This window comes from Oenanthe melanoleuca, chromosome 4, assembly GCF_029582105.1.
Source record: "Oenanthe melanoleuca isolate GR-GAL-2019-014 chromosome 4, OMel1.0, whole genome shotgun sequence".
In the NCBI taxonomy this organism is placed as follows: domain Eukaryota; kingdom Metazoa; phylum Chordata; class Aves; order Passeriformes; family Muscicapidae; genus Oenanthe; species Oenanthe melanoleuca.
In genome coordinates this window covers 27,822,653-27,840,476 of record NC_079337.1, presented here as the reverse complement: position 1 = coordinate 27,840,476, position 17,824 = coordinate 27,822,653, and the positions used below count along the sequence as shown (strand labels likewise).

Here is a 17,824-nt window from a genome sequence, read left to right as displayed (position 1 = left end):
TTAAAAATACAGATACAAAATGCAAATATGAATTTCTTTAACATTAAAGTGATTCAGAGTTTTCATAAAGTGTTGTTAACAGTCAATACCAACTCAGCACACACAGAGCAAACACAATTCACTAAACAGCATAATGTTATCAAACACTTGATTACAAGTACTTGATGCCTTGAAATTAGATGCAGAACCCCTAAAATACCTGCCTGCAGGCCAAATGGGCCTTCCTGAAACAGTACATGGCAAGGACATTATCTGAGTATATAATTCATGTGTTTGCCCCCCTTGCAGAGAGTTGATACTTTCCAGCTCATGGGTACCTAAATCAAATTAAATTGATGTCCTTCTCTCAGCAATATTTCTTGCCCATCTCCTGTAACACAGGATTATTTACAGCACTTTGTCAATATCTTGATTAACATTTGTGCAAAGTAGTCATGAAATACACCTGTCCCAGCAGCAACCAAAACCTGGGGAGAACAGCACAAAGGCAGCAGGAGGGCACCACTCTTTCTCTTCCAGCCAGTCAATGATAACAAGCTACAGCCTCATTGATTAAGTCAAAGTTAAGCAAATGTTACACTTCCATCCCAGCACACTAGGACACCCGACACTGTGAATGGACAGCAGTATACTGAAAGGCATCTGTCCAGTTTCTCCTGCAGCCAAACCCTGTCGTTTTTGTTCCTGAGTGTATACTCTGCCCAGCAGCACCTTAGTCTTGTATCAGACCTCAAACCCCCACGGTGGTGACCCTGTACTTGTCTCCAGCCTGCAAGGCTGAACTCAACAGCAGGCAGCCAACATAGCCAAGGTGGCTGAGCGAGCCCCAAGGTAAGATCTGGGAGGTAACAGATTAAGCTTTCTCTACGCAAATTTTAATCATTGTCTCATGTCTCAGCACAATCCACAAGGGACAGTGTACTTCTGTTATGCTGGGAAAAAAAGCTGTCCTTGGGCCAGGTTTGGCCTATGCCTACCAGTGGGCCATGCCTGTTTTAAGGTTTTTGTTACTGGCTACTGTAATTCTTGGAAATGCATGCAACTCAATACAGAAGCACCTTATCATCCTCATTTAATGAAAGATCTCTCAACCCTCTACCATTGTATTTTACACACTATGACACCTGAGGAGTGCAATATTTACTCAGAAATGTAATAAATATATTTTAAAAATTCCTTGAGAAAAAAAGGCTGAGCATGTGTGTGTATCTCTGCAAGAATATGTAAAAATTCTGCACGAAGTTAAAATTTCTGATCACTTTTTTTTTTAACAGAATAGCAGACTCAATTCAAAAATCAAGTGAAAAGCTCTTCATCGCTGGCCCAAATTTTCATCTAAGTTGCTCTGAGAATCTGAAAACTGGAATCCTTAGGTTTTCTCCCAATGTTTCCTCTGATAATTCAGGTTAATTTATGCAAATACATACAAAAGAATAGACTTTTTTCTTATTAACAATGGACAGGTATATAAATATATATATTTTTCATCTATAAAAATGTTAATTACAAAATATTACACTTTACAAGTGGAAAATGCTACAACAACATGAAGGGTTTGCTTTTAAGAGATTAGATAGAAAGTATAGTGCTTTTCTTAAGCAGGTTCATTCATCACTGACATGCAAGACTTCATGAAATCCAAGCTAGGAATTCTACAGAGAAGTACACTCACTGCTATAACATATTATTAAAATGCTGCAAGAGTTTTACTCATAGTTTATAGGAACTCAAATAAAACAAGGGTAACAAACCTCCCCTCCCAGCCCAAGTTCATCAGTCTGAAACTATATTTGGTACTTTGTTAGGTTTTAACATAACTTTTAACATAAACCTTCTGTGAACTGACCCAAAATCTTCTGATAATTAAAAAAATTCCATCAGGCCTAGGCTCAAGGATGTGCACACACACACACAAGCAGGAATTGACAGTGTAGAGGCAGATAATTTGGACTGAAAAAAATATAGTTTTGCAGGAATTTTTTTTAACTACTAATGCTGCCTCATTGTATGAGATTCTGTCCCCCAGATCACTGTAGTATAAATTTTGTGATGTTATCAAACCGGTTGCAGAGGTTTGATACTCTCCTCCTTCAGAAGCTGATTGCTACGTGAATCCCAAAAGTGATAGTGGGATCTTCTTTTTGTATCTTCATTCAAGTAACTTTAAGATAAAGTTTTTCTAGAAAAAGACCACTTAAACTTTCTGACACCATACAAAGAAGCTCTACTTTGAAGCAGCAGCCAGCAAAGACAAAAAAGCTGTAACATTTCAAAACACCTGATATCTGCAGTAAAACCACCTGCAACCACAGCCAAGGACTGGACACCCACTATTCATTCAAAACCAAGTTCAAATTTACCCACTTTCTCCATGAAAGAACCTCACTCCAACTTGGGGAATGGGGAATTACCCACTCCCATATCCAGTCACTGATTCCAACTTCCATACTGCATTTCACCTTAGTCCTCTGTTGGCAAAACATTCATGCAACCACTTGAATCGGAGAACAGATCTAGATTAAAATTAAGCAGACAACAACGTATCTGCTCTAACCTGGATCAGTTCCCCAATATGATTCGCTACACAGCTGCAAAAACACTTTTACAAACACTAGGGAGAAGGCAATGGGGGGAAAGGGGAGGATGAAGGGATCACTTTTTTTTTTGCAGCAAAGCCTTGAAACAATTATCAGATTACAGCAGTAAAGGCCAACCCTTGATCACCAAGCACCAATTCCAGGATAGGAGTGTTTGAAGATTTGCCTCAATCAAAGAATAATAATGGTATACTGTTAAATACAGCTAAAATATAGGTTCCAGTGTATGACTAACATAGCTGTCAAAAAGCCATTATGCTTTACAGTTGAAAAACAGTTAAAAATCTTTGTTTGTTGCTCATTAACTACATATACCTATTTGTTCCTAATTATAAGCAGTGTAAGCACTCTGTAATACAATTGGCAAATATATCTCAAAACAAAACTAAACTTTGCAGATAAGCATAAAAACCAGACACGACCTACACAGAAGACTTGAGTGTCATATAGGTTGGATTTGACTTGTCATATGGATGCCCTTAACATTTCAGTTCTTTCCCTGTCCTCTTTCCCCACCTCCTTTCTCAACACTATTTTCTGTGGCAAAGTATGGTTATATGTCTTTACACTCTCCTCATTCAGCCTGTTTCAGCCATCTCAATTGCCAAAAAGACAGCACCTCTTCTAGTCTTTCGGTAAGTTTGTACCTCCTCGCTACCATCACAATCCTTTCTCCTACCTATCTTAATTTGAAGGTACTTAGTCTAAACAGTTTCATCATCTGGGTCTCCATTGGACTGCGGACTACTTTCATTTGTGAAAGCAATTATTTAAGAATCAAACCCCTGAAGTACAACTCACAGAAGTGAAGTAAATTTCTTTTTCTATATAGAATGGTGTTTGACATTTCTTACGTGCATCCAAGAGTAAAAGGGTTTTCTTCTCAAGAGGACAAAACCTTCTAAAATTGTTTTCAGAAATGACAAATCTTTGAACTAAGAACAAGCCATCATTCTAATTAAAAAAAAAAAAAAAATTATTTGTAAGATGCAGATTTTGAATGCAACTATCCTTATAGTCATTAGCAAGTGCTATGAACTTTCTACGTAACTCTGCCAGCTGGAATAGCACCAATAAAACTTTGTATCAGCATTATGAAAAATGAGTTCTAACTTCAAGATTAAATGCTGTAATAAAAGTCAACATAAATTTGTATATCTTGGTTTTATAGACAGAAACTTGCAATTCCAGCTTTACTGTAAATGCAGCTCTCTGAGATCTTTTAACTGAAATATTAGCACATGAACTGAGGACAACAGGCACAAAGAGACTGCAACCATGTGATCAATGCCATTTCCCCATATAGGGGAAATCTAGATAGGGTGATCTAGATTATGGATTCTTTAGTGACATTTGCAGCAACACAGACCAACCAGAGGCCACCAGCCAGTTAAACCAGCTTCAGAGGTTCTATGCAGCACCATTTACTAGGAAAACACTCTTGATAGCTGAACTGCTCCTGACTGAACCAATGGATTTATGCTGCCATAAACAGCATAGGAAACATGATAACATTAGGAAATGTTACCAGATGGCCACACTGGGACCCATCTCAGTCCTATCAACCCATGTTGAATGGGAACTCTGCCAAGATTCTCCTGATCTTGCTGCTCCTCTTGGAATACCAAATACTCCCTTTCTTCCAGTAGCTATTTTCTTTAAAACAGATTCTCATCAAGAGATGAGACTGAGCATATTTGCTCAGAAAACAAAGATCTGTTCACCTACAGCCATTATAAAAAGTTGAATGTGTAGTAATTATGTCAACATGGACTGGACTAATACCATCATCAGTTCTTTATTAAAAACTTCTCATCCCTTCTTTCAAGCAACTCTGACTTCTTTCCTCATAGGCAGCTCCACAAAGCACTGACGCCTTCTTTCCCCCCTGCAAGTTTCCTTCTGCATGACTGGCTAAACCCCTAACCTGTCCCTTACACAACCACATGTCCCATACCGCCTCACAGCACAGCCAGCAGACTCCATCCCAAACTGCAGCAAACTCTGGTTCTCCAACTGTAACTAGGGGCCAGCTAACCCACTCTCCACTCTTTTATAACACCTATCCTCATTGGCCAGGCAAGCTGTCTCCACTGCTTGGCAATCAGTACAGCTGTAATTCATTGAGGAAAATTGCCTTCTGCACTATCCCTACAAACTATTCTCGTACAGATTGCTCACTTTATGCTGAGAACTTTACAGAAATACACTGCCAAGAGCAGACAGCACAGAATTGTTGCTGCTTCTGCTCCTGTCTTACTTTTTTTTTTTTTTTTTTTTTTTTTTTTTTTTTTTTTTTTAAGAAAGCCAGCTGAAGTAAAAGGCAATGCTTCTGTCCAGTACTCTCAGCCACATGAAACAAAGGATTTGCAAACCACGGACTGAGCTTTTCTATCCAAGGCCATTGCAGTACAAAGTTCACACGCTGCTGCTCTGCGCCCCAGAGCAGGGACCTTGATGAAAACACATCACCTTCCCTTTCCACTGCTTCTCCATCAATTTATGTCCTTCTTCTCCAAGGCAGGCACAAGCCATTGTACCTGCTACTCCTACACTACAGGGTAAGCTACTTCCTTCACTCGCTTCAAACTATTGCCATGATGACAGAATGTAATCTTATATAACAAATAGAAAAAAAATAAAGCTTACCTCATAAAATCTCTCAGCAGATAAATATTGGCTTGAATATAATTAAGTGTAAAGGAAGTCCCTTCTATAGCTCATTTAGGAACAAAATTACATACACCCTCTAGTAACTATTTTTACATCTCTGGTGTCAAAACTGAGAAATGCCAACCACTGATAAAAAGGCTGAAGCATGTGAGATTCCCTATGTATTAATTTAAAAGGAAGGAAGGAAAAAAACAATCTCTTTCAGAACCATTTATAGGCTATGACTGCTAACAGGATGCTTGGTCTAATTCAAGACTGTCACTGGAAGACAACTTCTTCAGTGTTCCCTAATCTATCTAATTTAGTTTAAGAAAAATTATGGATGTGTTTGTACAAGATGGAAATAAAATGCTTTTGCTCTGAAGCCTTCCTATACATGCACACATGAATTGGTGTGTTATATAGATAATGGTAACCATGAGGATGCAAGCTAAGTCCTATTTTAAACTAATTTGAACTTAAACATCAGAATTCCTGTACACATACGAACTGAAAGGATTAAACCATTTTAACAGAGGTACATTGTAGTGGTAGCAAACAACCTACTAAAAGAAGAAAACAAAGGCGGGGAGAGTAGGAACACATCTTCAGCATACCTGTTTTCAATCTAGCAGAGTTTTAGAACTCAGTTCCCAGGAACATTTTCTAATTAAACACTCAGTATCAGCATTTTTATTAGACTTCAGCTTTATCAAGAAAATTAACTTCAAAATGAATTTTTTCCTTCATTTTCCAACTTTTTCAGCAAAAAACAGAAATAAAGTCAGGCCAACGCCAATTTTTTAGTTACCTGATGTTCTGGTCCATCACTAAGCCAACTTTTGATGGCTGCGTGATTCCAGACCAGGGAGTTCTAATGCAGATGCCTGTATGAAGGAACAGTGCTCAGGAACTATGTTTTAAGTGTATATTGTTTGGAAACCAAAAGTTTGCTTATTTTCTCGACCTTTTTCTTATCGTCTCTTGATGGTTCATGTTTCTTCCCTGACCTCCATCTTTATTCTAAGAAGCTGATGCAACTGAATGTGATAATACATTCAAGAATACAAAATAATAATTCATTTTAATTGGTCTAGCTTGTCCCCATGATTTTTCCTTTAAAATTTCCTCCCTCCATGCAAGGAGCATGGTTTCCTATTTTCATCTGGGGCCAGTCATGAATTCTTTGACAGGCTGTTCTTACCTGTGTTTCAATTTTTAAAATATATTCATCAACTCATACTGAAAATGCTAACCCGCTGATAATATTAACCCTGGATAAACTGACAACTATCTCCTATGAAAATTTTAATCACATTTTCTTTCCTCTGAAGACATGGGAAATATAGCCACACATGATTATAACCATCTCATTTAGCATGAATACGAACAAAAATCAGATCTTGAAAGACCGTAATTTTCACATCTAGTTAGAGACAACTTAAAAGGACTTATTTATCAAAGAAAGGACAGTTTAAAAGTTTTGTATGGCAGTTTTATTTTTGCCTGGTAGAATAAGAAGAGTAATAATCCCATCATTATGAGGGTATGGATGAAAAATAGAAGGGTTGAAATAAACACTATGGGAAAAAACCCCACCCTTCAAACCAACAGTTCAAGAGTCCTGTTTTAAATTATGAAACTATAAGGGCATTAATTATAGAAAGTAGTACTTCTCAGTTCAAATTCTTAAAGAAAGCTTAATTTTGAAGAAGCCTCTTCATAGCTCTGTCACTTTCTCTGTACATAACCTTCATGACAATGTTGCTAAACATATGTATTACTTTGAATATTAAATCAGCAATTATATGGCTCAATTACCCATTAAATGTGGTAAACTGGAAAAGTAATGCTTTTGCAAACTTGAAACCTCCTGTATCAAAAACAAACTTACTGTCATAATGTTTGTCACTTGTAGCTGGAGCAGCTTGCTTAGGGACTTCTAAAAGTGCCTGCTCTAAAAGTGTGTCCTCCAGTGATACAGCAAGAATTCAGAAAATTCAGTTTATTTTCTTTGCTTGCTCTATTTTTAAATTAATATATATTTAAAGATGTAATAACGTAAAATACTTCTAGAAAGCAGAAACGTCTAGAACAAAACTCCTAAATATAACATGAGAAATAGTAGCTTACCTTATTTTCTTCCAAAAATTTCAATTTGATAGATACATCATTACGCATTTTGTCATATTTCTCTTTATGCAGTTGAAACAGTTGCTGTGATTGTTCAATCTTTGGCAGAGTGTTTGCATCACGAGGGCCAAGATTAAGCTCTTCCAGGTCTGTTCGATAAGCATCATATTCAATCCTGAGAAGAAAAAGGAGAAGGGAAAAAACACCCAACCTAAGGGCAGTGTCTCAAAACTTATCTCACATGTAAGGCCAAGTACAACAGAAGATGAACAAAACAGTTAAGTACAGGAAAAAAAAAAACAAAACAAAAAAAACAACAAAAAACAAAAAAACAACAAAAAAAAACCCAACCAAAAAAAAAAAAAAAAAAAAAAAAAAAAAAAACAAACTTGGGCAAGTTTTTTTCTCCTTCCTCCTATTTATCAGCCATATTGTATAAAACTGCCTCAACAAGCACCCTCTCTTTTCTGTTCCTGTCTCGGCCACATGCTCTCAGCCCCTCTGTTTTGTACAGGCTTCAGTCATCAGAGCTTTTCCTGGGACATCTTGACCTACTAACCAGAAAAAGCTAGCAAGTATTTTTCAGGTCATTCTTCTGCTGTTGAATCAGTTCACTGGAGTGTTTGTGTTGAGAGAAGAGGAACAGCAAGAGCTGGACATCCCCTTTAAGCAGATGTTTGAGGAATAGGCCACTTACATCAAACTCTTGACCTAAAGCATTTTCAGCACGCCCCAGTCTTCTCCACATGCATTAATTGGACATTTCATACCTCTTCCATAAATACTTTTCTGATAACTTGTCTGTCCTATGGAAAAACAGACTGCAAAAAGATGGTGCAGCCCTGCCCAAAGCATCATACTTCCTTCCATACTTTTTGTAGTTGTCAAATAATGGAACCTAGCATATCCACCAGCTTTAATGGGACAAACTACCCTATTTCTGGCCTTTAAAATGTGCTTTCTTACCAACATTTCTTAAACTGGAAACAAATCAGGATTAAAAACTGGTTATAAAACACAATTTTCAGTTGATGTAACTGCTCAAAAGAAAAATACAAGCTTTTCAGAGGTAAAAGGAGTAATATTCACAGGGCTCTTCGTGATTCTCATTGCCATTATGCTTGAGGATTTATATGTAATTTCTATCTTAATTCCAAAAAGAAAACTATTAACCTAATACAGAGCCGATAGAAGAGGGGAACAAATGAATTCTGAAGTGCAACTGGGGACATGAAAGAAGAAGCACAGAAATAAATGCAACCCATTTTCACAGTGCAAGATGATAAACTGGCCATGTCAGTGAAGAACCTTTATAATTTATTTGCCTTATTAAAATGGCAAAATATTTTATCTCTTTAGTGAACAGAAAGGGAAAGCAATGAAGGTATTTCAAGAGGGAAGAACCATATATTGAAAATGACTGACAAGAATAATCACAGCAGATGTATTTTGCATAAATTTTGAAGGGGATACCTGGAAAATCTATGAACCTATCTTTTTTTTTTTAAATGTGTCAAAAATAAAGCAATACTTTATCTACACATTAATTCTGCCTATCATGCCTTTATAAGTTTACCTAAATTTCAAAACAATAACTTACTATTTTGTTTAAAAAAAACCCATTAGAACAGAACAATTAAAAAAGAGGGGGAAAGAAATTCAAGATTCAAGTAGCTTGCAATTTCTGACCTAAGATAACCCAAATATCACAAAAAATTATATGCACAAACTACATTCTTTGTCAAATTAAAACAAATGCACTTTATTCTGGTAAGTGAAAGAATGGAACCGCTCATCAAGAAAGAGCTACAAGTCCCTAGCAGGAAAAAGAAACCCTTTAGAATATTACGCCACATCTAAAAGTAACCTTCTCCAGGGTAGGAAACCCATTATTCACTCACTAAGAAATTTCTGTTTTATTTTCCCCTTTCTGACCAAGCCTGCAACCTCTGCATAAAACTGAAGTGTGAATTTCAGGCATTGTTCATCAACAGAGCCACAAGACTAAATGTCTTTCAGTCAAAGAGATTATTTTTCCTATTGCAATGCAGCTAGTGTTAAATCTTCCACTGTCACACTACTTAAAAAGCCACCTTAATCTAGCACATTGGAAAAAACAGCTACAATTACTCCTACAGCTAATAAGTAAAACTCAGTCTACAAGGGAACATATACAAAACATTTGAAGACCTGTGCAATCATTTACACTTAAATACAAATCCTCATTAAATGAGAGCTGTGTTTTAAGGTTTTTATCTGACAGGTTAGTCACTCAATACAACGCCTAAGCTGATACAGAGTCTACTTCCCAAGGGTTAATTCTTAAGGAAAAGAGCTAGACACAGGATAGCTACCTGGCACTTTCGTACTGTTTCACAGTCAACAACGTATCCTCAATTGTTTTATTCACCAATGTATTCACACTGGCAATAAAAAAGTTAATAGCCCCGAGAAGTGTTTCTCCATTTTTAGCTAGAAGTTTCTGTGTATCTGCATTGTAGCCAAACTCCTCCTATAAACAAAGAACAGATAAAACAAAGCTGTAGATCAGTTGAAATCGTAGCATTCATCAGCAACTGTATAAAAAAATGCAAACACAGATGTGGCAGGTCTTTCATTTCTGTTTGGGCATGATTATGCTTAATCCAATATGATTTCAATACAATATTTAGTCCACAGTTCTTATAAAATCTCTCCAACATCAGTAAAACATAGTTTATGATTTTGTTATCGTGTTAGGATTTTTTTTGTTACGTTGTTAGGATTTAAAATCATGTTGACACACATGAAGTTAAATCCTATTTTATAATGTGATTTTTCTGCACACTGATATCTTGAAAGTTACTTATAAGAAAGTGGTAATGCAATCTTCTCATCGTCATTCAGGAGGGTTTTAATCCAGCATCTCTCATGGTTGTCTAGGTAATGCTTTAATATGAACAGAGACACTGCTACATTAAATACAGTAATGTAACTGAATTCACAAGGGCACACAGCATTAATTAGCTACTAAGTTTTATTCTTATTTTCTGGAAAGGAACACTGCAAAAAAAAGCCCAACATCTATCATGTTTTAATAGGCGGCATATAATTGAAGAGCAGAGCATTATAATGAAAAGAAAATTTATAATGTAGCTCATCCATAAATTTCAAAGGGACAAGGGCAAACTTATTTCCAAGGCATTTTAGTCACATTTACACATATGCTTGTCCATGTCTCTTTGTTAAGAGCAGTGTAAGCTGACCAAGGCTGCAAAGATTTTCCTAATCCATGGATGCAAAATGAACCCAATTATTATATCTATAATATTATTATATTATAGATTATATTCTATAGATGGGGGTTCTCACAAAAAGCGTACAATCCCTGTTGTAATGACTATAAGACACACTAGGTTCATATTTGGAATTTTGGTCTTTTTAGGCTTGCACACTACCAACAACTGACTCGGAAGTACTGTATTCTCCCAGTTTCTTTTCATATGTCTAGAAAATTAACACCAGAGCCAAATGATATTTCATGTTAACAAGTTCATAACAGTAAGAGTAATTGGTAATGTAAAGGAAGAGTCCTCTAGAAAAGAAGGTGCAGTGGAAGTGAGCAACTGAAGGAGAAGAAAAAAGGAAGAGAACTGCAAGTTTGCATGAGCTAAACCCTGTAAAAATTGCTACAGATTTTGCTGGAAACAAACAAACCAAAACAAGTATTTTCCAGCTGGCTTTGCTCTAACATTGCCAGCTACACAGCTAACATGAGTGCTAGCACAGACAACAGCAGTAGGATTGCCCCTTGCAGCAGATTGGTCTCATATATTTTTCCTCCTGCAGGCAAGACTCCAATTTGTTTTTCAGCTGGTGCTCTCACCAGACCCAAATCAACAACACTATCAGTTCAAAGGGAGAAGTAAAAAGGATGGGACTGCAGTGGCCTGCAGTACTAAGGAATATGCTAACCAACAATCATGTCCTTCCAATGGCTCATATAGTTTCACATAAACTTTTCAGTTTTCTCCATAACCTCTGCAGATACCTCCTACAAAACACACAGGAAATTCTTCACTAGTTTACATTCAGTTCATACTCTTTGCTAAGGTAAATTAAAATTCGGATTCATCTGCCTAAATAATTAGAGGCACATGAGCTTGGAACCAGCAGTTATGTTTGTATCCAAAAGAGAAACAGCAACCTATTCACATGAAGTAATACCTCACCAGATAGCACATTAAAATTGTGTTTTGTTATGATGTATAAAAGAAGAAGTATTACCTTAAGACTTGGGGGGCTTTTTAATTTTATTTGAGCTTATATATTGTTATTACATTAAACATTAAAGACTAACTATTCAGAAATTTTACTTTTAGTCCTATACAAGTTTTAGAGGCAAAAATCCAATATCCAAAAGTAGGCTACAGATGATAATACATTACAGATTAAACAGAGTGAAAACAGAAAGAGGAAAGAAGACAAACACCAGGCAAGTCTCCAAGAAGCAAAACAAAGCTTTAAAAAAAAAAAAAAAAAAAAGTAAAAGCAAAAACTTTTACTACAGCAGCAGAAACCTTTATTTGATTTTCATCAACAATCCCATTCAAGAATCTACACAAGAGATGAATGATGGAAACAAATTCCAAGACCAATACAAGATGTTGAATAAACCTGGAAGACTAGTACTCCTATTAGAAGTTACAAGCTAACCATGGGAAAAACCCCAAGATTCATTAAATGAGCATGATGCCAGATTCCGTCCAAGTTTTGGAAGAAACACCCAGCTTCAGGACATATTTCATAATAATCACTAAGTTCTGCCATAAACCAGATGCTCATATGTGTAAAGAATAAACTGATTATTAAAAGCTTCTTTTAGCAGATAATTTAATTTCTTAGTTGCTAGAAGTGCTCTACATTCACAGATTTTCATCTGTCAGACTAATATTAAAAATTTCTCCACATTAGTGTAGGAGTTTCACATTTTTTCAGCTAGCTATCACTCAAGGTTCCTCTGTGCAAGCATGAGCTCCACCCATTCCCTTAATATTAAATGGGAAAGGACAATTATGACAGATGTTTTTAAAATCACAAAGATAATTTGAGCAGTTTCAGCAGCTGTTTAAGGGAATTATTAAACCATTTAATATTGGTTTTCCAAAGGATCAAATTGTTTTAACTTCAGAACAAGCAATGTAGAAGCAAGCCAGTTACTGTACTGTAAGCAACATCCACCTTGTCTCTCTTTACAGCAAACAGCATTAATGCTGGCAACAGAAAGTGCCAGTGTTACATTAACTTCTAAACCATGGAATCATAACAACCCAGATATCTCAAGATTGCCTTACTTGCTCAGCAACTCCAGACAACATAAGAATACAGATTAGACTGATTAGTAGGAAAATTCTGATTAAAAAATGACTTTGAGATCAAATCTCAAGGATTAAATATGATACAGAAAAATAATTTACTCACATTAAATGCACACAAGTGAAGTGAATCTACTTATTGCAAGGCACATTCCCCAAAGACATTTTGTAATTGAAATGACGTAACACTCTGGAGCACTTTGATGACATTTCATTAAGTGCAAAATTAATACTAAAATGCATCTTCTCTACAAAGCAAAATTGTCACTTCTTGAGTTCAACCATCAACTAGAGGCTAAAATTTAAGAAACAATAAAGAACTACAGTAATTTCAATAATTTCCTGCAGGTTTAAGTGAATCACATAAGCTTTCAAGGCAAAAAGCATGTAATATATTGTTACCTACAATGTTTATAAAACTAGCTGTTAACTAGCAGATATCCTGCATGAGTCAATTTGGCTTATCTTCATCTGTACCACTGTATTTTTTCAACACTTATAAAAATCTTACATGAAGTTCCAATGATTTCAAACTCAGGTCAGCAAATGCATCTCCAAGTTGCCTTTGGGTATGTACCATCTGGAACAGTTGTGTGGACAGTGTCTGTGCCAGTCTCAAGATATTTTCATACTTCTTTTTATTGTCTTTCAATATATCTATCTGAGCTTCTAGTTCCAAGTCTACTGTTCTTGAGCCACGACCCAGTTTTTCAGAGATGATCTGACGTGTACACTGCAGAAAAGAAATTAAATTAAGAAGATTCACGTATATTCAAGAACACACAGCATACACCCATTTTCAGCTTCAAGGGACATATAATTACACACAATTCTTTCACAACCACCCCTCCCAATATAAGTTTGCACAACAAACTGAAAAAACAACACAGTCTTTAGAAGTTTATCAGGACTCAGCAAGAACAGTTTGACAAGTCCCAACTCCTACTAAGATGAATATTCAAGTTAGCAAATCAAGAGCATAACTTATTGTTTCTCAAGTAAAAGAGCACTTATCTCTTTATAGGCTTGGTGAATCTCATTAAGTTAAAAGAAGCATTTTAGCCCACTGCATTTAAGTCAATTAATAGGAGCATTACTATACTGCATAAAAATGTCTAGTTAGTAGTCTTTTGGGCTTTGTCTGCCAATTATCTGATCAGAACATCCATGCTACATTTTCCAAAAATGTTCATTTTGAGGTTTTTTTTAGGGGGCAAGTAAGAAGGTGGTGGTTTTCAGCATGTTTCTTTTAAAGCTGACTAGAAAACTGGGAACTCCTACTGAGAAATATGCAAAAGTATTAAAATGCACTTATTATTTACACATCTATAAAATGGAGATGATTGACTCAGAAAGACTATTTCTTTTCTGTCGTAAGTCAAATTGTTAGAGGGCTTGCAGTTCACTACACACTGAGCAGGAAATGTGCTCTTACATGGCTGTATACACTCTCACCCAGCCTTATGGCTGCAACAAGGCAGGCTGCTACCACATTCCACTGATCTGTGGCACCTTCTCTGCCAGAGATTCAAGCCTAGCTTGGCAGTGAACCTCCCAAGATGCACGGTGGGGTTTCCCTTGACTGGGACATAGGAAAAGCCACTTGCAAAGCAGATGTGTAGCTAAGCTATGCAGTTTCTCTACGGATAACAGAATTATTTACTGCTATAGTAAGTCACTTGAAGTTAATCTGTGGTTCCAAGGCATGAACAGATAACCATCTTAGACATATAAAAAATGACTGCTAGAAACAAAAGTTACAAGGAAATTAAGTTAGTATTAAAAGCCAAAACTACTCTAAAAAGACTTAACCTAACCACAAAGTTGCTTTTTTTTTTTTTTTTTTCTTGTGAAATAATGCCCAAGCTTATCTTATAACATACTCCCCAAATACCCTACTACACTGGATTGCCCAGGTTTTCCCAATTCAAGGACTTTAATTTAATACCACCTTTCCTTGTGTCCAAAGGAGATGCACATTCAACCTGCTAGAACTTCCATGTTCCTTCTTAATGTAATAGAAGAACACAGGAGAGACTCAAGAATGATCAAGGAGATCAAGTCAGTCATGACCCATAAACTTTAAGCCACAAGATACAGACTACTTGGGCTACTTCGTTAGAATTCACGTAATTAACAAGAAAATGCACAACTAATCTAGGTGACCTTTGTCTGTCAAGCACCACAAATTTGGGAAAGCACAACAAATTGTAACATAAAATACAACTTCACTAACAAAGACTCCAAGAGAAATTGCAAAATACAGCTCAGCTCTGAGTGTGCTCAGAGCATAAATAAACCTTTCATTAGGAACTATGGAAGTGATGGTCAAATTTTGGCTATTTTCCAAAAGAACTGACGCTCACACCAAACCTCCACAGAAATGCAAGAGAAAAACCAGAATCATAAAAAGCAAAATTTTTGAAAGCAATGATAAATTACAAATGAAGGAATTGTTCTCAATAGCTGCTTCACAAGTCACAGCAAAACACCTTAAAAAAGCCCAGCAGTGACAAGTGAGGAAAAACCAGTAATTGGAAAGACTTACATCACATACTTTTTAAACTCAGATGTAGAAAAAGATAATGCCCCAATCTATTTTGATTTATTCCAATTCTAAGTGGACTAGTAGAAGCACACAAGTTGCTCTATATTCTCACTAGCAAAGAAAATTTCACGCATTAAATTAATCATGCTTTGTTCTAAAATGATCTATAAGGGAAACTGTCATGAAAAAGACCATGCAACTCAAAAAGAAGTCATCCAATCCAAAGCTTAAGGAAAACAACTCAGAGAAAAAAAAAAGAGTTACTGCAGTGGTTTTGGTTCGTCAATTTGAGATTTCCCGGCCAATGCACCAATTTATGTAGTGCGTTTAGTGTTGGCCAAACGCCAGCGCACCCACTAGAATTATTTACTCATTTCCTCCTGTGAGACAGGATTAGGAAGAAGGCAAAGCAGGCTCCAGCACAGTTACCAAAATACATTTAAGAGAAATATATTTTAAATTGTATATGCCAAAGATGAACAAAGGCATTACTGGGCATGTCTCAGAAATAAATGTTCTACTAGTGGCCCAGTGTTAAGAGAGGTTTGTAAAACAGGTTTTCCTCTTTTTTTCCCCTCAAAGTTTAAGAAGTTGTATGAAAAACAAAAATATAAGCTTGTTAGAATTGCTGAAAGTCAAGATGAGTCTTGACTTTCTTGGGTCTAAATGTTTTTGCTAGATGGAAAAAGTCTTTTTTATCCAAAGGGGAAGGAATGGGCAGAAGCAAGAACAGAAAAAGATCTTGTCACTAGACTATGGAAAGAAGGGCAATTTCTCTTCACACTAACTCATGATTACTGGAGAGCATTCAACTGGAAAATGTGAAGGGCAATGGTAGTTGCAAAAGCGTTTACACGTGGAAATTACTTCTAAACATTACCCAATATCTTGATACAGATACCATGGTATAGGAACTACTCATGTCAGATTCCTAAAGAACTTCCTAACAACAAATTTCACCACTAACTCCCCTCGAAGATTAATGTCAGGTACATTGATACCAGGGATTTGAAATTCAAGAGGGATTCAAGTGCTGACGTTTACTCTTGTCCTTTATTTCTGCATCTTCAATCCTGTGAACAGTTAGCTGTTATGAGATAAGGAGGACACTTCTTCCCATGATCTTCCTCAATATGTCCACAGATTTAAATACTGTCCTTAATCATATTAAATACGCCTTTTGTTCGAAGCCTACAACACAAATGCATGGCATCTCCAAGTACAGTTGCACAATACTCCATCAACTCAAAATGAGTCCGTAAGTTCTCTGAATGATCTTATACCTCAAAAAAAGAGTGTACAGCAAGTCAATACGGAACTCTAGAAAGATCATAACTGACACATCTCCTTAGGCATGTTTAGGAATAGATAAAAGTAAACATGTTGTTTTCTGAAAATGCTAGTCTTTGTTTGCTATGTCATTATTGGTGTCATTCTGGATCTCAGCAAGGGGGAGGCTTAAGCCCTAAAAATCTGGACTTAGCAGACACTACAGCCAAGGAAATAATGTTCTAAACAAAGATCCAAGACCCAACATTTCCCAACATTTTTCTCTACTCCTCAGGTTGTTTTTTCATGTCAGTGAGTTTGAGACATTGTTTTTGTGGGTTTGTTTTCTAAATCAGGGTACCAAAAATACAGAATAAGGTCAAGTCCTGTCTTATTTAGCTGTAGTATAGGAGATTTGATCCCAAGAGTCAATGTTTTAAAGAGACAAGAGAACTTTAAAGAACAGCTTCAGCTGAATAGCACATATTCTGATTGGACCACATCACACTCCAAAGTAGCTGACAGACAGAATCACAGGATGGGTTAGGTTGGAAAGGACCACAGTAGGTCCTCTGGTTCAACATCTCTGCTCAAGCAAGTCCAACCTAGAGCACATTGCACAGGATTGTATCCAGAGGGTTCTTGAGTATCTCCAGTGAGGGAGACTCCACAACCACTCTGGGCAACCTGTTACAGCACACAGTTACCTGCACAGTAAAGTTCTTCCTCATGTTCAGGTGGAACTTTCTGTGCATCAGTTTCTGCCCACTGCCTCTTGTCCTACTGCTTGGCACCACTAGGAAGAACCTGGATCCATTCTCTTAACATCCTACTCTCAGGTACTTTATAGGCATTCATGAGATCCCCTCTCAGTCATCTCAAGGCTGAACAGGCCCACCTCCCTCAACCTTTTCTCATAAGAAATCCGCTCTAGTCCCTTCTTCATCTTTGCTGCCCTCCACTGGACCTATTCCAGGAGCTCCATGTCTCTCTTGTCCTGAGAAGCCCAGGACTAGACACAGCACTCCAGATATGGCCTCATCAGGGCCGAGTAGAAGGGCAGGATCATCTCCCTCAACCTGCTGGCAATGCTCTTCCTAAGGCACCCCAGGATACCACTGGACTGCAACTTCTGCAGTTTCAATAATATTTAGATGACAAGAAAAGTGGCAAATCTAAAAGCCATTTAATTAGACACAAAAAAGAAAATTAAAAAAACCCTTCTGATTCTAACAGAAAGACAGCATAAGCATCTACTAGGAGTAGAATGT

General features: G+C 36.8%; 1 protein-coding gene across 8 annotated transcripts in view; it reads right to left on the bottom strand.

The window, feature by feature from the left end:
• The window catches only part of ARFIP1 (ADP ribosylation factor interacting protein 1), a 41,456-nt gene that overhangs the window by 1,706 nt on the left and 21,926 nt on the right, over window positions 1–17,824 (bottom strand). For all 8 annotated transcript variants that reach the window (XM_056490710.1, XM_056490711.1, XM_056490713.1 and 5 more), the window contains 3 exons: window positions 13,248–13,469; window positions 9,737–9,894; window positions 7,383–7,557 (listed from right to left, as the gene is read on the bottom strand). In XM_056490710.1, the coding sequence (XP_056346685.1) occupies window positions 7,383–7,557; window positions 9,737–9,894; window positions 13,248–13,469 (555 nt within the window). The remainder of the gene's footprint in view (window positions 1–7,382; window positions 7,558–9,736; window positions 9,895–13,247; window positions 13,470–17,824) is intronic.